This window comes from Salmo trutta, chromosome 32 (assembly GCF_901001165.1).
Source record: "Salmo trutta chromosome 32, fSalTru1.1, whole genome shotgun sequence".
Taxonomy (NCBI): Eukaryota; Metazoa; Chordata; class Actinopteri; order Salmoniformes; family Salmonidae; genus Salmo; species Salmo trutta.
The window spans coordinates 11943977-11962271 of record NC_042988.1 but is presented as its reverse complement, the minus strand read 5'-3'; the positions used below and the strand labels follow the sequence as shown (position 1 = coordinate 11962271).

Here is an 18295-nt window from a genome sequence, read left to right as displayed (position 1 = left end):
TGTGTGTCCTGGTGTGTGAAACTAATCTTAAAATCCTAAAACTTTGAAAATATACTTTATAGAATAATATATATGACCGCACAAAATGATTGCCACAAGATGGTCAGTATTTCACACCCTATGATGCAATTTATGAACATGACCCACATTCCAGAAGGAATTCTGATACTTCTGATGGTATGTTCTTCAAGTGGAGTATGTCAGAAAACACCCTCATGGAAAACAAAACTGGCAAAGTCAGCTGACAAATTAAAAATAGGCTTCCTAGAAAGTATGCTAATTAATTTCTTTGGACTGATAAGTTATTGCAACAATAGACAAATATAATGGTAGGTCCTTTAATATTGCATTTGTAGCTTAAGTAGCCTAATGCTACTGTCAGATGAAAAACAAATAGCTAACATCGTACCACCATAGACATTAAAACCAGATTACCACAAATCTAAACCGGAAGTGAGATAGTGACCCGTTTCATGTAAAAGGTATTCCCGGAAGATACGTTTCGTCGATGATGATGTACTAAATCAGGTGAGTTAAAGGCTCAGGACTACAGTTTTTCCTTTTTAAATTCAAACCAATTTCGTTTGGTCATTGTTCAGATGTGAAAGTTGTATCCTATTTATTTATATTTAATTGTAATATATTCATGAGAATGGGGTGTATACTGTGGCTATGTTGTTAGCTAGCCAATGGTAATGCTAAAGACAGCGCTAGCACTGTTGTTTTCTCCACTTGTAATGCAAGCCTATATCAATTAAAAATTACCCCCAGTATTATATACTAATTGTACATGTGTGTACGTAAACGGAACCTGCATGTATTGCTAAGCCAGTTGTCACTAGCCAGTTTCAGTTTAGCTGTCAGCTAGCTTGTTAGCTAACTAGCTATCTACCGTAGCTAGTTAGCTATGTAATGTTGCCTAGTTATTGTACAGTTTTAGTACCATTTCTAATGCAGTGATTTATGTCGACTGGTTTTGACATGACTGTCTGAGCATAACTCATTCAAGTTGGTCACTTATGTAATTTGGCTGGCGGTACACAGGCCAGATCTCAGGGTTAATTGCTTGTCTGTAGGAGGGTAATTTAGCCTAATGTGTTGTGTTTAGTCTTCAACTGATGCATTCCATGTTAATCAATACTGTAAATAGGTCTGCTCAGAATCAGATAAATCAACAGCATTTCTTGGTATCTCTAACAGTCGATTGTTCGAAGTAACTTGTTTACTTTATTAGAGGGTGGGGCAGGCCATCACAGTGAATATCAACTCTTGTTGATTGACTAAATCTATCTTTACGCTTTCCGTGCATGTATGCCTTTTTACTGAAAACACTGTGTTGTGTTACGTTTTCCTTGTGAGGTATTTACATTTTAATTCAATCACTTTTTGACAGCACTTTTTGTACCTGAATGCCAAAACATCAAAGAGATAAAGGTGCTCAAAGTTGACCCATTTTTGCATACTCCACCATAATATGAGACATCCATATCTTCATCACTGGAAAAGATAAACTGTTCAGATTGATATAATTTAAAAGCTTACAAACAGGGTATTGGGAAATTCAGAAGATCAACAGGCAATAATTCTGTATGATCTAATGTCTAGAATAGAATATCATCATTGATGCTGATCAAATCAAATGTTATTGGTCGCCTATACACACAATTAGCAGATGTTATTGTGGGTGTAGCGAAATGTGTGTGTTCCTAGCTCCAACAGTGCTGTAATATTTAACAATACACAACAATACAAGCTAATCTAAAAGTAAAATAATGGAATTAAGAAATATAGACATATTAGAACAAGCCATGTCGGAGTCCGGAGTATAATTAAGTGTGTGTGTGTGTGTGATGTATAAGCAGTATGTGGATAGAAAATGTAGTATATCTGAAGAATACATAAGATACAATAGTATATGTATAGCAATAGTTGAATAAGATGGCCTTGACTAGAATACAGTACAGTGCATTCGGAAAGTATTCAGACCCCTTGACTATTTCTACATTTTGTTGCAGCCTTATTCTAAAATTGATTAAATTCATATTTTCCCCTCATCAATCTACACACAATACCCTATAATGACAAAGTGAAAACAGGTTTTTAGAATTTTTTGCAAATGTATTTAAATACAAATACTTTATTTTCATAATTATTCACACCCTTTGCTATGAGGCTCGAAATTGAGCTCATGTGCATCTTGCTTCCATTGATCATCCTTGAGATGTTTCTACAACTTGATTGGAGTCCACTGGACATCCCTTCAAATGAGTGATTCAGCTATTTCAGCCATACCAGTTGCTGACAGGTGTATAAAATATAGCACAAGCCACACAATCTTCGTAGACAAACATTGACAATAGAATGGCCTTATTGAAGAGCTCGGTGACTTTCAACGTGACACTGTCATAGGATACCACCTTTCCAACAAGTCAGTTTGTAAAATTTCTGACCTGCTAGAGCTGCCTCAGTCAGCTGTTAGTGTGAAGTGGAAACGTCTAGGAGCAACAACGGCTCAGCCGCGAAGTGGTAGGCCACACAAACTCACAGAACGGGACCGCCGAGTGCTGAAGCACGTAAAATCGTCTATCCTTGGTTGCAACACTCACTACCGAGTTCCAAACTGCCTTTTGGAAAGCAAGGTCGGCACTAACTGTTTGTCGGGAGCTTCATGAAATGGGTTTCCATGGCCGAGCAGCTGCACACACTAAGATCACCATGTGCAATACCAAGCGTTGTCTGGAATGGTGTAATGCTCGCAATTGGACTCTGGAGCAGTGGAAACACGTTCTCAGGAGTGATGAATCACGCTTCACCATCTGGCAGTCTGACTGACGAATCTGGGTTTGGCAGATGCCAGGAGTACATTACCTGCCCCAATGCATAGTGCCAACTGTAAAGTTTGGTGGAGGAGGAATAATGGTCTGAGGCTGCTTTTCATGGTTCGGGCTAGGCCCCTTAGTTCCAGTGAAGGGAAATCGTAACGCTACTGCATACAATGACATTGTAGACGATTCTGTGCTTCCAACTTTGTGGCAACCGTTTGGGGAAATCCCTTTCCTGTTTCAGCATGACATTGCCCCCGTACACAAAGCGAGGTCCATACAGAAATGGTTTGTCGAGATCGGTGTGGAAGAACTTGACTGGCCTGTACAGAGCCCTGACCTCAACCCCATCGAACACCTTTTGGATGAATTATAACGCCGACTGCGAGCCAGGCCTAATCGCCTAACCTCACTGATGCTCTTGTGGCTGAATGGAAGAAAGTCCCATCAGCAATGATCCAACATCTGGTGGAAAGCCTTCCCAGATATCCTGTTATAGCAACAAAGGGGGGACCAGCTCTATATTAATGCCCATGATTTTGGAATGAGATGTTCAACGAGCAGGTGTCCTCATACTTTTGACCACGTAGTGCATGAGAATCTAAAAAAAAAATGGCATTTGTGTTTTTAGAATTTACGTTAAACTCGTTTTTTTCAAGAAATAGTCATAGTTCGACAACACTGTTTTGTAAGCTTTTAAATTATAGCAAACTTTTCCAGTGATGAAGACATGGATGTCTCATGGTAGGGTGGGGTATGCAAAATGGGTAAACTTTGAGCACCGTCATCTCCTGAATGTTTTGGCATACAGTACCAAAAAGTCACTTTCTGACCACTTCTTCCATGTGCAAACCTGTATGGAAAGTTTTGTTTAAATTTAAAGGGATGCTGTCAAAAAGTGATTGAATTCAAATGGATTTACCCTCCAGATTTTTTTTTTTCTCTTCTGTGTCTGGGCCAGTTTTCCAGACACAGATACTCCATCCAAATATCTTTTTAGTCCAGGACTAGGTTTGATCTGCTTCTGAGAGATCAGCTCACTGGCCACACCTCACCATTACTCCCCCTCTCTCTGTCCCAGGTGGATTGGCCCCTCTCTCAGTAGGAATGCCGGGCGGAGTCGAATATGGGGAGTTTGGGGGGAGCCTTCCTGCCATCGCCTCTCTGAATGCGTCCTACTCCACCACTGTATCCCTCCCCTCCCCCCACTACCTGGTGGTGCCCCCTGGGGAGAAGAAGGTCATCTCGGACGTCCGTCGCACCTTTTGCCTCTTTGTCACCTTTGACCTCCTCTTCATCTCCCTGCTGTGGATCATCGAGCTCAATGTGAGTTCACTCGTTGTCAATCTATTTCTACTCTCTTATTTTATTTATATTTATTTTGTTTAACCATTATTTGACTAGGCAAGTCAGTTAAGAACAAATTATTATTTACGATGACGGTCTACCCCTAACCTGGACAACGCTGGGCCAATTGTGCGCTGCCCTAATGGACTCCCAATCACGGCCGGTTGTGATACAGCCTGGAATTGAACCAGGGTCTGTAGTGATGCCTCTAACACTGAGATGCAGTGCCTTAGACCACTGTACCACTTGGGAGCCTGTTTTATTGTTGCTTTCTCTCATGTGTCTCACCTGTTGTTCTCTGCCCCTTGTTTTTGACTTTTTCTCAGTATCACTCTCCGTACTTATTTTCACTGTTCTATATTATGCCAATTGTATATATTGTGTGTGTGTGAACCACTGGGTATACACTGAGTATACCAAAGATTAAGAACCCCTTCCTCTACAAGGTGTCGAAAGCATTCCACAGGGATGCTGGCCTTCTCTTTCCCGTGATGACTGTCAAGTTGGCTGGATGTCCTTTGGGTAGTGGACCATTCTTGATACACACGGGCAACTGTTGAGTGTAAAAAAAAATAAAAAAAATGCTGTTCTTGACACAAACCGGTACGCCTGGCACCTACTACCATACCCTGTTCAAAGGCACTTAAATATTTTTTCTTGCCCATTCACCGTTTAAAAAGCATACATACACAATCCATGTCTCAATGCTTAAAAATCCTTCTTTAACCTGTCACTTCCTCTTTGTCTACACTGATTTTTGAAGAGGATTAAACAAGTGACATCAATAAGGGATCATAGCTTTCACCTGGTCGGACTGTCATGGAAAGAGCAAGTGTTCTTAATGTTTTATATACTCAGTGTATTGCTCTCATCTCTTTACCACTTCCTTAAAAATGTGAACAAGATTGTTGGTCAGATTCCCAGCAGAGCTGTTAACATTTTACTTTCGGTTATTTTCTCTCAGCGTGTGTCAGTTACTTTCTCTCATTATGTCAGTGGTCCCCTAATGATGATGGTATGTATGTGTGTTATAGGAAGAGCTTGCCTCTGGCTGCATGTTTTACATATGGTTCTACTCTTGCTTTGTCCCACTGCAGATCAATAACTCCATTTGGCAGAGCCTTGAGCTGGAGGTTGTCAAGTACAACTTTCAGTCCTCCTTCTTTGACATCTTTGTGAGTGTAAACGATCAAGCTATAATTGTAATGGGTCAGAAAGTCATACGTTTGAATGAACTGAAGGTACTGTCACGGTTATTCACATGCCGATGCTTGCCTTTATTGAAAGAAAAGTCGTCATGGCGAGCTCTCACGATCACATACGGAAATAACTTTTAGTTTTACTGTTTTCTGGTTTGTCTTTTTTTCTTCTTCTCCACCATAGCTACTTGCCTTGTTTCGTTTCCTGTGTCTCCAGTTGGGCTATGCTGCTCTGCGTCTGAGGCACTGGTGGGTCATTGCGGTAAGAGCGCTCCTTGAGACGGACCGACAGACTGGTACCTAGATGGACTGATGGTCATATGTGGTGTGCTGACTGCTCCCAATACCAGCTGTGAAAGCTCATTGTTTTTAACAGTGTTTCATTCTCATAGATCACCACTCTAGTGACCAGCTCCTTCCTTGTAGCCAAAGTCATTCTCTCCAATGTGAGTGCCTCCCCCTCTCCTCTTACCAGAAACCGTTTTGACTGAGCTCCACACTTGTCTGTGTTCTGAGCCACTTCACATTTTCACTTCTCTATTCAATTAGAACATAAAAATATTGTCAGTTTGTCTGTAGTTGACCTTTACTGTGTACTCAGCATGGTAGGGATGATATATTCAAATCTATTCTGATCTGAGTTAAGCCTTTCTTCTGCCCTCTGTGTCTACACGCCGTGTCGACAGCCTGAAGCCACACACCCCTACAATCTCTTCGCTATTTGTTTATAACAAAGGGGAAGGAGACACAATGTTGCTGTTGTCAAGATACTGCTCAGCATAATTTCTCAGAAATGGCTTAAGCAGTAGTGTTTATTCAAATGGAATATGGCTGTCTACACAAGTGTATGCCAGAGTCCCAAATGCCACCCTTTCCTCTATAGTGCACTACTTTTGACCAGACCCTTATGGACCCTGGTCAAAAGTAGTGAACTAAATAGGGATTAGGGTGCTATTTGGGATGTAACCTATATATACCACTTGTCTCAGACTGACATGTCATTCCTCACACAGCTGCTATCCCAGAATGCTTTTGGCTATGTGTTACCCATCACATCCTTTGTGGTGGCGTGGCTGGAGACGTGGTTCCTGGACTTCAAGGTGCTCTCCATAGAGGCTGGTGATGAGAGAGGTGAGTCACAGAGCGATGGATACATTTGAATGGGTCAGTGGAAACTCCTGGACATGTTTGTTCAGTCATTTTGCCAGATAGCACACGAATATGCAAAAGAAGAGAACTGGCCACCCCTCATAGCCTGGTTCCTCTAGGTTTCTTCCTAGGTTCTGGCCTTTCTAGGGAGTTTTTCCTAACCACCGTGCTTCTACACCTGCATTGCTTGCTGTTTGGGGTTTTAGGCTGGGTTTCTGTACAGCACTTTGAGATATCAGCTGATGTAAGAAGGGCTTTATAAATACATTTGATTTGAAGGTTTGTGCCCTCAGGAAATCCCCTCAGAAGGAGGAAGTGGGTTGTAGTGGACAGACATAAGTAGGGATGGAATGATGCATTGGATAATGGAATGGACAAAGAGGAGAGGAAGATATAGTCTTTTACGTCTCCCTTTATGGTCTCTGTCTCCCTCAGCCTACCTAGCAGCAGTGAACGCAGCGTCGGAGCGAGCTTCCATGATCTACCCACGTGCTGTGTCTGAAGGACAGTTCTACTCTCCACCTGAATCCCTCGCAGGTACCACACTGCATCTCCCTTTCTCTCTCCCTTATAATTCTCAATGTCTTTCTCAATCTTCTATGTCTCTCTTTCTCTTTGTTTCACCTTTACGCTGTCTCTTCCCTAACTAATCTCCATGCTACCTGTGTTATGCTGGCCAGGGTCTGAGGAGGACCTGGATGAGGAGGGGCTGGGTCGCAGGGCAGTCTCCCCCCATGAGAAGGAGCTGGTGAGGCAGGGTAAAGAGGCCATGGCCGTGGTGGAACAGATCCTGGCCCAGGAGGAGAACTGGAAGTTTGAGAAGAACAATGTGAGTGGCTAGTTCAGGGGCGTCAAACTCATTCCATGAAGGGCCGGGTGTCTGCTGGTTTCTGTTATTTCCTTTCAATTTGTATCCAGTTAAGACCTAGACAATCAGGTGAGGGGAGTTGCTAACTAATCAGTGACCTTCATTGGTCAATCAAGTACAAGGGAGGAGCAGACACTTGGCCCTCCATGGAATGAGTGACACCTGTGCGCCAGTTGCTTCTAGTTAGCTACTTGTTGTTGTACGCTGTCAGTTTGTGGGTTGGACACAAGATGGTTTAATAGTGACAGATTTACTGGATGTTGCTAATATGTATTATTATTATTATTATTATTATTATTATTATTAGTATTTAAAATGTAATAAAAGTATGCACTCTACTGTAAGTCGCTCTGGATAAGAGCGTCTGCTAAATGACTAAAATGTAAAATGATATGTTGTTGTTTTCTCCTTTTGTCAGGACATGGGGGATTCTGTGTACACACTGGAGATCCCCTTCCATGGAAAGACCTTCATTCTCAAGGTACACGGTCATCACTGTTTATTTCTGTGTATGGCATTTGCTTTCATAACGTGTAGCTTGTCTGGCGTAAGTATTTGGCACATTGGGCTATATGCCTTCGGAAAGTATTCACACCCCTTGACTTATTCCACATTTTGTTACAACCTTATTCTAGAATGGATTAAATAAATATTTTTTCCTCAGCAATCTACACACAATACTCCATAATGACAAAGCGAAAACGGGTTGTTCGACATTTTTGCAAATTTATAAGAAATGCATAAATATGAGACTTGAAGTTGAGCTCCGGTGCATCCAGTTTCCATTGATCATCCTTGATGTTTCTACAACTTGTTTGGAGTCCACCTTTGGTAAATTCTGGATGCGCCACTCGGGAGCCCTAGTGGCGCAGTGGTCTGAGGCACTGCATGTCAGTGCTAGAGACGTCACTACAGCACCCTGGTTCGAATCCAGGCTGTATCACAACCGGCCGTGATTGGGAGTCCCATAGGGCAGCGCACAATTGGCCCAGCGTCGTCCAGGTTTGGGCGGTGTAGGCCATCATTGTAAATAAGAATATATTCTTAACTGACTTGCCTAGTTAAATAAAGGTTACTATTCAATTGATTTGACATGATTTGGAAAGGCACACACTTTGACAGTTGACAGTGCATGATGAGGGGAAAAAATGATTTAATCCATTTTAGAATAAGGCTGTAATGTAATAAAATGTGGAAAAAGTCAAGGTGTTTCAATACTTTCTGAAGGTACTGTATATCATATATTCAAGGTCTTCGTAGACTGTTTGATAGGTTTTGTATTTATAGCTATGTGTTTGTGTGTTGTCTGTCCCAGGCCTTCATGCAGTGTACAGCAGAGCTGGTGTACCAGGAGGTGATCTTACAGCCAGAGAAGATGGCCCAGTGGAACAAAACCGTTTCTGGCTGCCAGGTAACCTACACTATCCTCTCTCCTCTTTTTCTCATGACTAGTCATCAGACAAACCGGCTTAACCTAGTACAGTGAACCTACTGTGAACCAATTTGTTATGATTTGGATAAATTGTTGTGGCCCATATGATGGTGATGTAGAGGTTAACCTAGGCCCTGTGTGTCCCCAGGCGCTCTCATTTGTTGACTTCTGCAACCGTAAAAGCCTTGGTTTCATGCATGTTAACATCAGAAGCCTCCTCCCTAAGTTTGCTTTATTCACTGCTTTAGCACACCCCGCCAACCCTGATGTCCTAGCCATGTCTGAATCCTGGTTTAGGAAGGCCACCAAAAATTCTGAAACTTCCATCCACAATTACAACATTTTCCATCAAGACAGAACTGCTAAAGGGGGCGGAATTGCAATCTACTGTAGAGAGAGCCTGCAGAGTTCTGTCATTCTATCCAGGTCTATGCACAAACAGTTTGAGCTTCTACTTTTAAAGATCCTTCTCTCCAGAAATAAGTACCGTAATTTCCGGACTATTAAGCGCACCTGAATATAAGCCGCACCCACTGAATTAAAAAATATATATTATTTTGAACATAAATAAGCCGCACATGTCTATAAGCCGCAGGTGCCTACCCGTACATTGAAACAAATGAACTTTACACAGGCTTTAACGAAACACGGCTTGTAACAGAAATAAATAGGCTTTAACGAAGCACGGCTTGTAACAAAAATAAATAGGCTTTAACGAAACACGGCTTGTAACAAAAATTAAAAAATTAGCAGTAAACAGTAGCCTACCAAGAAAGTCATTGGTCACTATCTTCCTCCTCCTGTGCACTGAAACCATCTCCTTCGGTGTCGGAGTTGAATAGCCTCAGAATTGCTTCATCCGATATTGGATCGTTTTCATTGTCGCTCTCGTCACTTTCATCCGGAGGCAAATCCCCCGCTGAGCCCTCTTCAACACGCAGCAGTCCAGCCTTTCGAAACCCGTTGATGATAGTGGATTTTTTTGACAATGCTCCACGCTGTCAGGACCCACTGGCAGACTTGACCATAAGTTGCTCTTCGCATGCGGCCCGTTTTATTGAAGGATTTCTCCCCACTTGTCATCCAAGCCTCCCGCTGAACACGGAGCGCCACCTTAAATGCACGATTTACACTGATGTCGAGTGGCTGCAAATACTTTGTTGTGCCCCCAGGAATCAGGGTGACAAAATGACTACCGTAATCAGAATGATGGGAAGTTTGAGAGCGCCCGATTTAATCTAAACAGTAAACAAAAAAAGTTGTTTGACCTTAACCCGTTCGGCAATTTCATTGGTCGACTCTAATGAAAGCTTCATGCCGCCAAAAAACAGAGCACGTCACAGAATGTATTTTTTTATTTTTTATAATTGAAAGCGGGAAAAATCCATATTAGCCGCGTCATTGTTTAAGCTGCTAGGTTCAAAGCCTGGGGAAAAAAAGTAGCGGCTTATAGTCCGGAAATTACGGTATGTGAATTGATTGCCCCCCATCTATCGTCAGAGTTCGTACTGCTAGGTGACCTAAATTGGGAAATGCTTAACACCCCTGCCGTCCTACAATCTAAGATAGATGCCCTCAATCTCACACAAATTATCAAGGAACCTACCAGGTACTACCCAAAATGTGTAAACATGGGCACCCTCCTAGACATCATCCTGACCAACTTGCCCTCTAAATACACCTCTGCTGTTTTCAACCGGCATCTCAGCGATCACTGCCTCATTGCCTGTGTCCGTTATGGGTCCGCGGTCAAACGACCACCCCTCATTACTGTCAAACGCTCCCTAAAACACTTCTGTGAGCAGGCCTTTCTAATCGACCTGGCCCAGGTATCCTGTAAGGATATTGACCTCATCCTGTCAGTAGAGGATGCCTGTGTTGTTCTATAAAAGTGCTTTCCTCACCATCTTAAATAAGCATGCCCCTTTCAAAAAAATGTAGAACTAAGAACAGATATAGCCCTTGGTTCACTCCAGACTTGACTGCCCTTGACCAGCACAAAAACACCATGTGGCGTACTGCACAAACTTCAAATAGTCCCCGTGATATGCAACTTTTCAGGGAAGTCAGGAACCAAAACACAGTCAGTTAGGAAAGCAAAGGATAGCTTTTTCAAACAGAAATGTTCATCCTGCAGCACTAATTCTGAAAATATTTTTGGGACACTGTGAAGTCCATGGAGAATAAGAGTACCTCCTCCCAGCTGCCCACTGCACTGAGACTAGGAAACACTGTCACTACTGAAAAATCCACGATAATCAAGAATTTCAATAAGCATTTCTCTACGGCTGGCCATGCTTTCCACCTGGCTACCCCAACCCCGGCCAACAGTCGGGGTTGGGGTAGCAACTGGCCCAAGCAGCAACTGGCCCAAGCCCCCCCCCCCCCCCCCCCCCCCCCACACACACACTTCTCCTTCACCCAAATCCAGACAGCTGATGTTCTGAAAGAGTTGCAAAATCTGGATCCCTACAAATCAGCTGGGCTAGACAATCTGGGCCCTCTCTTCCTAAAATTATCTGCCGCCATTGTTGCAACCCCTATTACTAGTCTGTTCAACCTCTCATATCGTCTGAGATTCCTAAAGTTGGAAAGCAGCCGCGGTCATCCCCCTCTTCAAAGGGCGAGACACTCTAGACCCAAACTGTTATAGACCTATATCCATCCTGCCCTGCCTTTCTAAAGTCTTCGAAAGCCAAGTGAACAAACAGATCACCGACCATTTCGAATCCCACCGTACCTTCTCCACTGTGCAATCTGGTTTCCGAGCTGGTCACAGGTGCACCTCAGCCATGCTTATGGTCCTAAACGATGTCATAACCGCCATCAATAAAAGACAGTACTGTGCAGCCGTCTTCATCGACCTGGCCAAGGCTTTCGACTCTGTCAATCACTGTATTCTTATCGGCAGACTCAACAGCCTTGGTTTCTCTGACTGCCTCGCCTGGTTCACTAATTACTTCTCAGATAGAGTTCAGTGTGTCAAATCGGAGGGCCTGTTGTCCGGACCTCTGGCAGTCTATGGAGGTGGCACAGGGTTCAATTCTCAGGCCGACACTTTTCTCTGTACATATTAATGATGTCGCTCTTGCTGCTGGTGATTCTCTGATCCACCTCTACGCAGACGACACCATTCTGTATACATCTGGCCGCTCTTTGAACACTTAACAAACCTCAACGAGCTTCAACGCCATACAACACTCCTTCTGTGGCCTCCCAACTGATTTTAAATGCTAGTAAAACTAAATGCATGCTCTTCAACCGATCACTGCCCGCGCCCGCCCGCCCTACTAGCATCACTACTCTGGACGGTTCTGACTTAGAATATGTGGACAACTATAAATACCTAGGTGTCTGGCTAGACTGTAAACTCTCCTTCCAGACTCATATTAAGCATCTCCAATCCAAAATGAAATCTAGAATTGGCTTCTTATTTCACAACAAAGCCTCCTTCACTCATGCTGCCAAACATACCCTCGTAAAACTGACTATCCTACCGATCCTTGACTTCGGCGATGTCATTTACAAAATAGCCTCCAACACTCAGACTGCATCCAATTTGCTGAGTAATCACAGTGCCATCCATTTTGTTACTAAAGCCCCATATACTACCCACCACTGCGACCTGTATGCTCTCGTTGGTTGGTCCTTGCTACATATTCGTCGCCAAACCCACTGGCTCCAGGTCATCTATAAGTCTTTGCTAGGTAAAGCTCCGCCTTATCTCACTGGTCACCATAGCAACACCCACCCGTAGCACGTGCTCCAGCAGGTATATTTCACTGGTCATCCCCAAAGCCAACACCTCCTTTGGCTGCCTTTCCTTCCAGTTCTCTGCTGCCAATGACTGGAATGAATTGCAAAAATCACTGAAGTTGGAGACCTATATCTCCTTCACGAACTTTAAGTGTCAGTTGTCAGAGCAGCTTACCGATCGCTGCAGCTGTACACAGCCCATCTGTAAATAGCCCATCCAACCAACTATCTCATCCCCATATTTGTTTTTCTGCTCTTTTGCACACCAGTATTTCTACTTGCACATCCTCATTTGCACATCTCTCACTCCAGTGTAAATTGCTAAATTGTAATTACTTCGCAACTATGGCCTATTTATTGCCTTACCTCCTTACTTCATTTGCACACACTGTATACAGATTTTTCTATTGTGCTATTGACTGTACGTTTGTTTATCCCATGTGTAACTCTGTTGTTTTTGTCGCACTGCTTTGCTTTATCTTGGCCAGTTCACACTTGTAAATGAGAACTTGTCCTCAACTGGCCTACCTAGTTAAATAAAGGTGAAAAAAATTATAAATGATGCCAAAGGCTGACATTGCTCTCCATTTGTTCCTTTAGATCCTCCAGAGGGTGGATGACAACACCCTGGTGTCATACGATATCTCTTCCGGGGCAGCAGGGGGGGTAGTGTCTGCCAGGTAACTCAACACAACATGGACTACTTCGAATATGGAGTCACCCTGTTCCCTATGTAGTACATTCTATAGGGTGCCAACCCTCATTTTGTCCATGTTTTGAATGTAAAAGTAATTCAAGTCCTTGTATCCCTCAGGGACTTTGTGAATGTGAGGCGGGTGGAACGCAAACGAGACTGCTACATCTCTGCTGGCATGGCAACCGACCATGACGCCAAGCCTCCGCACAGTCGCTATGTCAGGTCTGGCCTTGCCTCTAGACAGCCTCATTTCACTGGGAACAATACTGAAAGCAGATCATGTCAACCAAACTATTCATGCTAATTAGCTGATATGTGATATTACCATCCCTCTCCTCTCTCTCTCGCTCTCTCTCTCTCTCTCTCTCTCCTCCCTACCATCCATCTCTTTTTTTTGTTTTTTTTTTTCTTCTTTTTTTTCTCTTTTCTCTTTCTTTTCTTTTCTTCTCTAGAGGTGAGAATGGTCCAGGAGGGTTTGTGGTCCTGAAGTCCAGCAGTAACCCCTCGGTTTGTACCTTTATCTGGGTGCTCAACACAGACCTCAAGGTAAGAACAGACTGTTGAGGATGGTTTGTGTGTGCTTGTTGCTTTGATATATTGTCGGTGGGCTGGAGAAGCAGTATAACTTTCTTGTCTGATCTTGTTTTGTCTCAGGGTCGACTGCCCCGCTACCTTATCCACCAGAGTCTGGCTGCCACCATGTTTGAGTTTATGGCCCATCTACGCCAGCGGATCACTGACCTACGGTCCACTCGCTAGATGCCCTCTCACTTACTTCCTGTAGGGAAGCTGGATGCCTACAACCCACAGCGCCACCGCAGGTTTGGTGGTGTCACTGCAGATTTTTAGGAACACCTACATTTGGAAGTGCACCTGAGATTATGGTGGATATCAAACTTACTTAGACTAGAGGAAAGTCAACATCATAGCGGATGGGAGACTGCTGTGTCTGCACTTTCACCGGTCTTTTAGATGTGAGGAGGTCTGGGGCTGTCAGAGGAGATGTTCCTCTTCTCCCATGGACTCCATGTTGTTTTTAAACATAGTTACATAAAAATGTAACTTTTCTGCTGTTTCTCTCACTGGGATGCTAGTGCTGGATGCATCTCCCTCCATCCAAAACGTCTAACAGTATTGAAAGTGTAATGGTCGGATTAGGACTATGCTTGACGAGACTTGAAGGTGGATGTCTTTTTGACTGCGTAGGTTTTTTTCCTCTCTCACTGGAAGTGAACTGGTGCAATGACTGTGGGTTTGCTGCATCAGACCGCTAACTCTGAGCCTTACTCTACCGCACATTTATGTTATAGCCATAGACTGTCTGTTTTGCTTTTTTCTTGTTATTTTTCCACTGTCTTCACTGTCATTCTCTTGTAACCGGGGAAACCGCTACACATGACCACATTATGAACAAAAATTGAGCTGTTGGAACACGATGAACCCACAGTGTGTCCCTTTTTGTCCTCGTTGACTCTCACTGCACTGTTATCCATGGAAGTTGACTGTAGGAGTGTTGTGGTCCTCCAACCACTAGGGGGTGACACCACCACTGATCTACTAACAGGAGACCACCTACTTAATGGAACTCAAGATGGGTGGTTGTGATGACTTATCGGTCGCTCATGGGTTCATAAAGAGTTTCAGATACTCTAATCTTCCGTGCCAAGCCTTTAGTGGCCTTTTTAGCTAGAGGGAATCCATCTGCCCTTAATGATGGCTGATCTAAATTGTAACTGTATTGGTAAATGTATCGCAGCCTTCTGAAATGAGCCTTTACTGCAGACATACTATAGATGGAGAAGTGGCAGTAAATTTAATTATGTGATTATTTATGTTAAACATTTATCATTGTGGTGGATGCAATATTGAAATTGACTATAATTGGAGTTCTGATTCTTGACTGTCTGTATGTAATAAGAATATGACAGCTCCTCGATGGCAAAGCAAGCTGCTTCGCATATCACAACCTTCAGCCATCAGCCTGCTGTGTGCATGTTGATGCAGTGCTGAATGTCTAGTATGTCAGGTCATTGAACATTACGCTTGTGAGAACTCATGTTCCCCTCTCATGCCTTGCAGTCCTGTTAAAAAAAAAAAAAAAAAAAATCATAATTGGAACTTGCTCTGTTTTTGGCTCCACTCTATTTTAGGGCCCTAGTTAACAGGCTTAGCTACATCATTATTGTATCAGAACAGAAACAAAACATGTTGAACAAAGAAAAAATGTTACTTTTTTTTTTACGGGCTGTCTGAAAGTGAAAATAAGGTCTTCGATTTCCATGAAGAAGAAAAAGAAAGTCTGAAGTTAATTTGAACAGTTTGCCATCTGTGAGTGGGAGTTTCACACTTAATTCAGTTCTGTAAATCCCTTAACTAATAATTGGGCTGAGAAAGCAGTTGGTTGGTTTGGTGCCTTTGTCACAGTGACAGAAATGGGCATAGTGTTGCTGTGACCACACTTTTCTGTCACTGTTAGGACTTATCTATTACTAGAATTTCACTTGTTTGCTAAAGGTATGTGTTCAAAGGTTGTTTCTTTTTTAGTTTTGTATGTTTTCTTTTCTATGATTGTTCTAATGTTTTGAAATCATACGAACTGCAGATCATTTACAAAAATTTGTCAATTTAAGATCATTTTCAAAATTTTAACAGGATACTGACCAACTTTTTTTTTTTTTTTTTTTTAAACAGAAGATTAGTTCGCCTCGAATCTCTAATAAAATGTTGAAATTAGTTATTGATGAAACATCCTGACTCCCATTTCTCAGCCTTTCCAGTAAACAAACCACTCAACCCTGTAACACAAACTGTCCAAGATGCCTGAGTGAGTAGGTCATCCTATAGGCCTACATAGAAAGGCCCGATTTACTTAATGTACACTTGTGATATTAGGAGTGACTCCGCTGAAAAGGAAGATTTCACAGGGAAGGTGTCTGGGGTCACAAGCAGTTTATTTTAAACCACTGTGTGTTTGTTAATTGAGTTGATGCAGGCAAAATACAGGGTTTTGTCCATTAGGTGCCAAACTGAACAAAGAGGACTGGAACATGGAGAGACTACCTGGACTTGTCCACAGCAACCTTTGGTTTGCTAGACGTTCACGTTATATGGCAGACCAACCACACTACTTTCATTTTTGCCTTATTAAGTAACCTTGGGTGTTATGTAACCATACCAAACGTGACATGTCATACTGATATGAGCATCCCGGATTTTTGTTTACTATGTTACGCCTAATCTGAGACCAGGCTGTCCAATAAGAAACACTTTAAAAAGTTTCTTATTGCGTTCCCTAATGAACATGGTCACACTCCATTTCTCAGTCTCCCTCTTTCTCACCCTGTCTACAGTTTGTATGGTTCTCTGTGCGCTCGTGCTTGAGGCTGAGGTGTTTATATGATTATAACACTGACTAAAGTTGGCCTCACATGAAAGTCACCCTGTCATGGGAGCTGTCCATTAACAGTTATACTTCAATCTGCTATGTTGTCCTTTTTTGCCTTTTGGAGTGTGCTAGATAACAAGATACAGAATTTGGGTAGAGAGAATTTTGTGAACCAAGCATACCTTTAGTCTAAAATAGAAAGAGGTCCATTCTGCATGGATAGAATCTAGAGTCTTTTTATAATAGGAGCACTGATTATCTTGTTTACTGATGAAACGGTTTTCTGACATATTTGCTATTTTACCATTTCCACTACGTGTACAGTCGTGGCCAAAAGTTTTGAGAATGACACAAATATTAATTTTCACAAAGTCTGCTGCCTCAGTTTGTATGACGTAATTTGCATATACTCCAGAATGTTATGACGAATGATCAGATGAATTGCAATTAATTGCAAAGTCCCTCTTTGCCATGTAAATGAACTGAATCCCCAAAAAACATTTCCACTGCATTTCAGCCCTGCCACAAAAGGACCGTCTGACATGTCAGTGATTCTCTCGTTAACGCAGGTGTGAGTGTTGACGAGGACAAGGCTGGAGATCACTCTGTCATGCTGATTTGAGTTCGAATAACAGACTGGAAGCTTCAAAAGGAGGGTGGTGCTTGGAATCATTGTTCTTCCTCTGTCAAACATGGTTACCTGCAAGGAAACACGTGCCGTCATCATTGCTTTGCACAAAAAGGGCTTCACAGGCAAGGATATTGCTGCCAGTAGGATTGCACCTAAATCAACTATTTATCATCTCAACAAGAACTTCAAGGCGAGCAGTTCAATTGTTGTGAAGAAGGCTTCAGGGCGCCCAAGAAAGTCCAGCAAGCGCCAGGACCATCTCCTAAAGTTTATTCAGCTGCGGGATCGGGGCACCACCAGTACAGAGCTTGCTCAGGAATGGCAGCAGGCAGATGTGAGTGCATCTGCACGCACAGTGAGGCAAAGACTTTTGGAGGATGGCCGGTGTCAAGAAGGGCAGCAAAGAAGCTATTTCTCTCCAGGAAAAACATCAGGGACAGACTGATATTCTGTAAAAGGTACAGGGATTGGACTGCTGAGGACTGGGGTAAAGTCATTTTCTCTGATGAATCCCCTTTCCGATTGTTTGGGGCATCCGGAAAAAAGCTTGTCCGGAGAAGACAAGGTGAGCGCTACCATTAGTCCTGTGTCATGCCAACAGTAAAGCATCCTGAGACCATTCATGTGTGGCGTTGCTTCTCAGCCAAGGGATTGGGCTCACTCACAATTTTGAAAAGATGAACAATGCCTTTTCCAGCATGATGGAGCACCTTGCTATAAGGCAAAAGTGATAACTAAGTGGCTCAGGGAACAAAACATCAATATTTTGGGTCCATGGCCAGGAAACTCCCCAGACCTTAATCCCATTGAGATGGGTGTGGCCCAGAAGTTAATTTACAGCATGCCAGGACGGGTTATAGAGGTCTTGAAAAAGAAGGGTCAACACTGCAAATATTGACTCTTTGCATCAACTTCATGTAATTGTCAATAAAAGCCTTTGACACTTATGAAATGCTTGTAATTATACTTCAGTATTCCATAGTAACATCTGATAAAAATATCTAAAGAC

The 18295-nt window shown here is 42.8% G+C and overlaps 1 protein-coding gene across 1 annotated transcript; it reads left to right on the top strand.

Moving 5' to 3' along the window:
• The first annotated feature begins 459 nt into the window (after nt 1–459).
• Nucleotides 460–15496, top strand: LOC115171086 (stAR-related lipid transfer protein 3-like). The gene is made up of 14 exons (XM_029727587.1): nt 460–528; nt 3904–4148; nt 5267–5344; nt 5553–5630; nt 5761–5814; nt 6382–6499; nt 6953–7054; nt 7198–7346; nt 7804–7866; nt 8701–8796; nt 13174–13253; nt 13388–13492; nt 13723–13816; nt 13925–15496. The coding sequence occupies exons 2-14, from the start codon at nt 3930–3932 to the stop codon at nt 14027–14029; spliced, it is 1341 nt and encodes a 446-aa protein (XP_029583447.1). The 5' UTR covers nt 460–528; nt 3904–3929; the 3' UTR covers nt 14030–15496.
• The last annotated feature ends 2799 nt before the right edge of the window (nt 15497–18295 follow it).

What these genes read in the sequence shown, in the direction of transcription:
- LOC115171086 (XM_029727587.1), top strand. Translation starts at nt 3,930, where the DNA reads ATGCCGGGCGGAGTCGAATATGGGGAGTTTGGGGGGAGCCTTCCTGCC. An exon ending in GAAAGACCTTCATTCTCAAG is followed by an intron (nt 7,867 to 8,700) that starts GTACACGGTCAT and finishes TGTCTGTCCCAG; the next exon opens with GCCTTCATGCAGTGTACAGC. An exon ending in TGCTCAACACAGACCTCAAG is followed by an intron (nt 13,817 to 13,924) that starts GTAAGAACAGAC and finishes GTTTTGTCTCAG; the next exon opens with GGTCGACTGCCCCGCTACCT.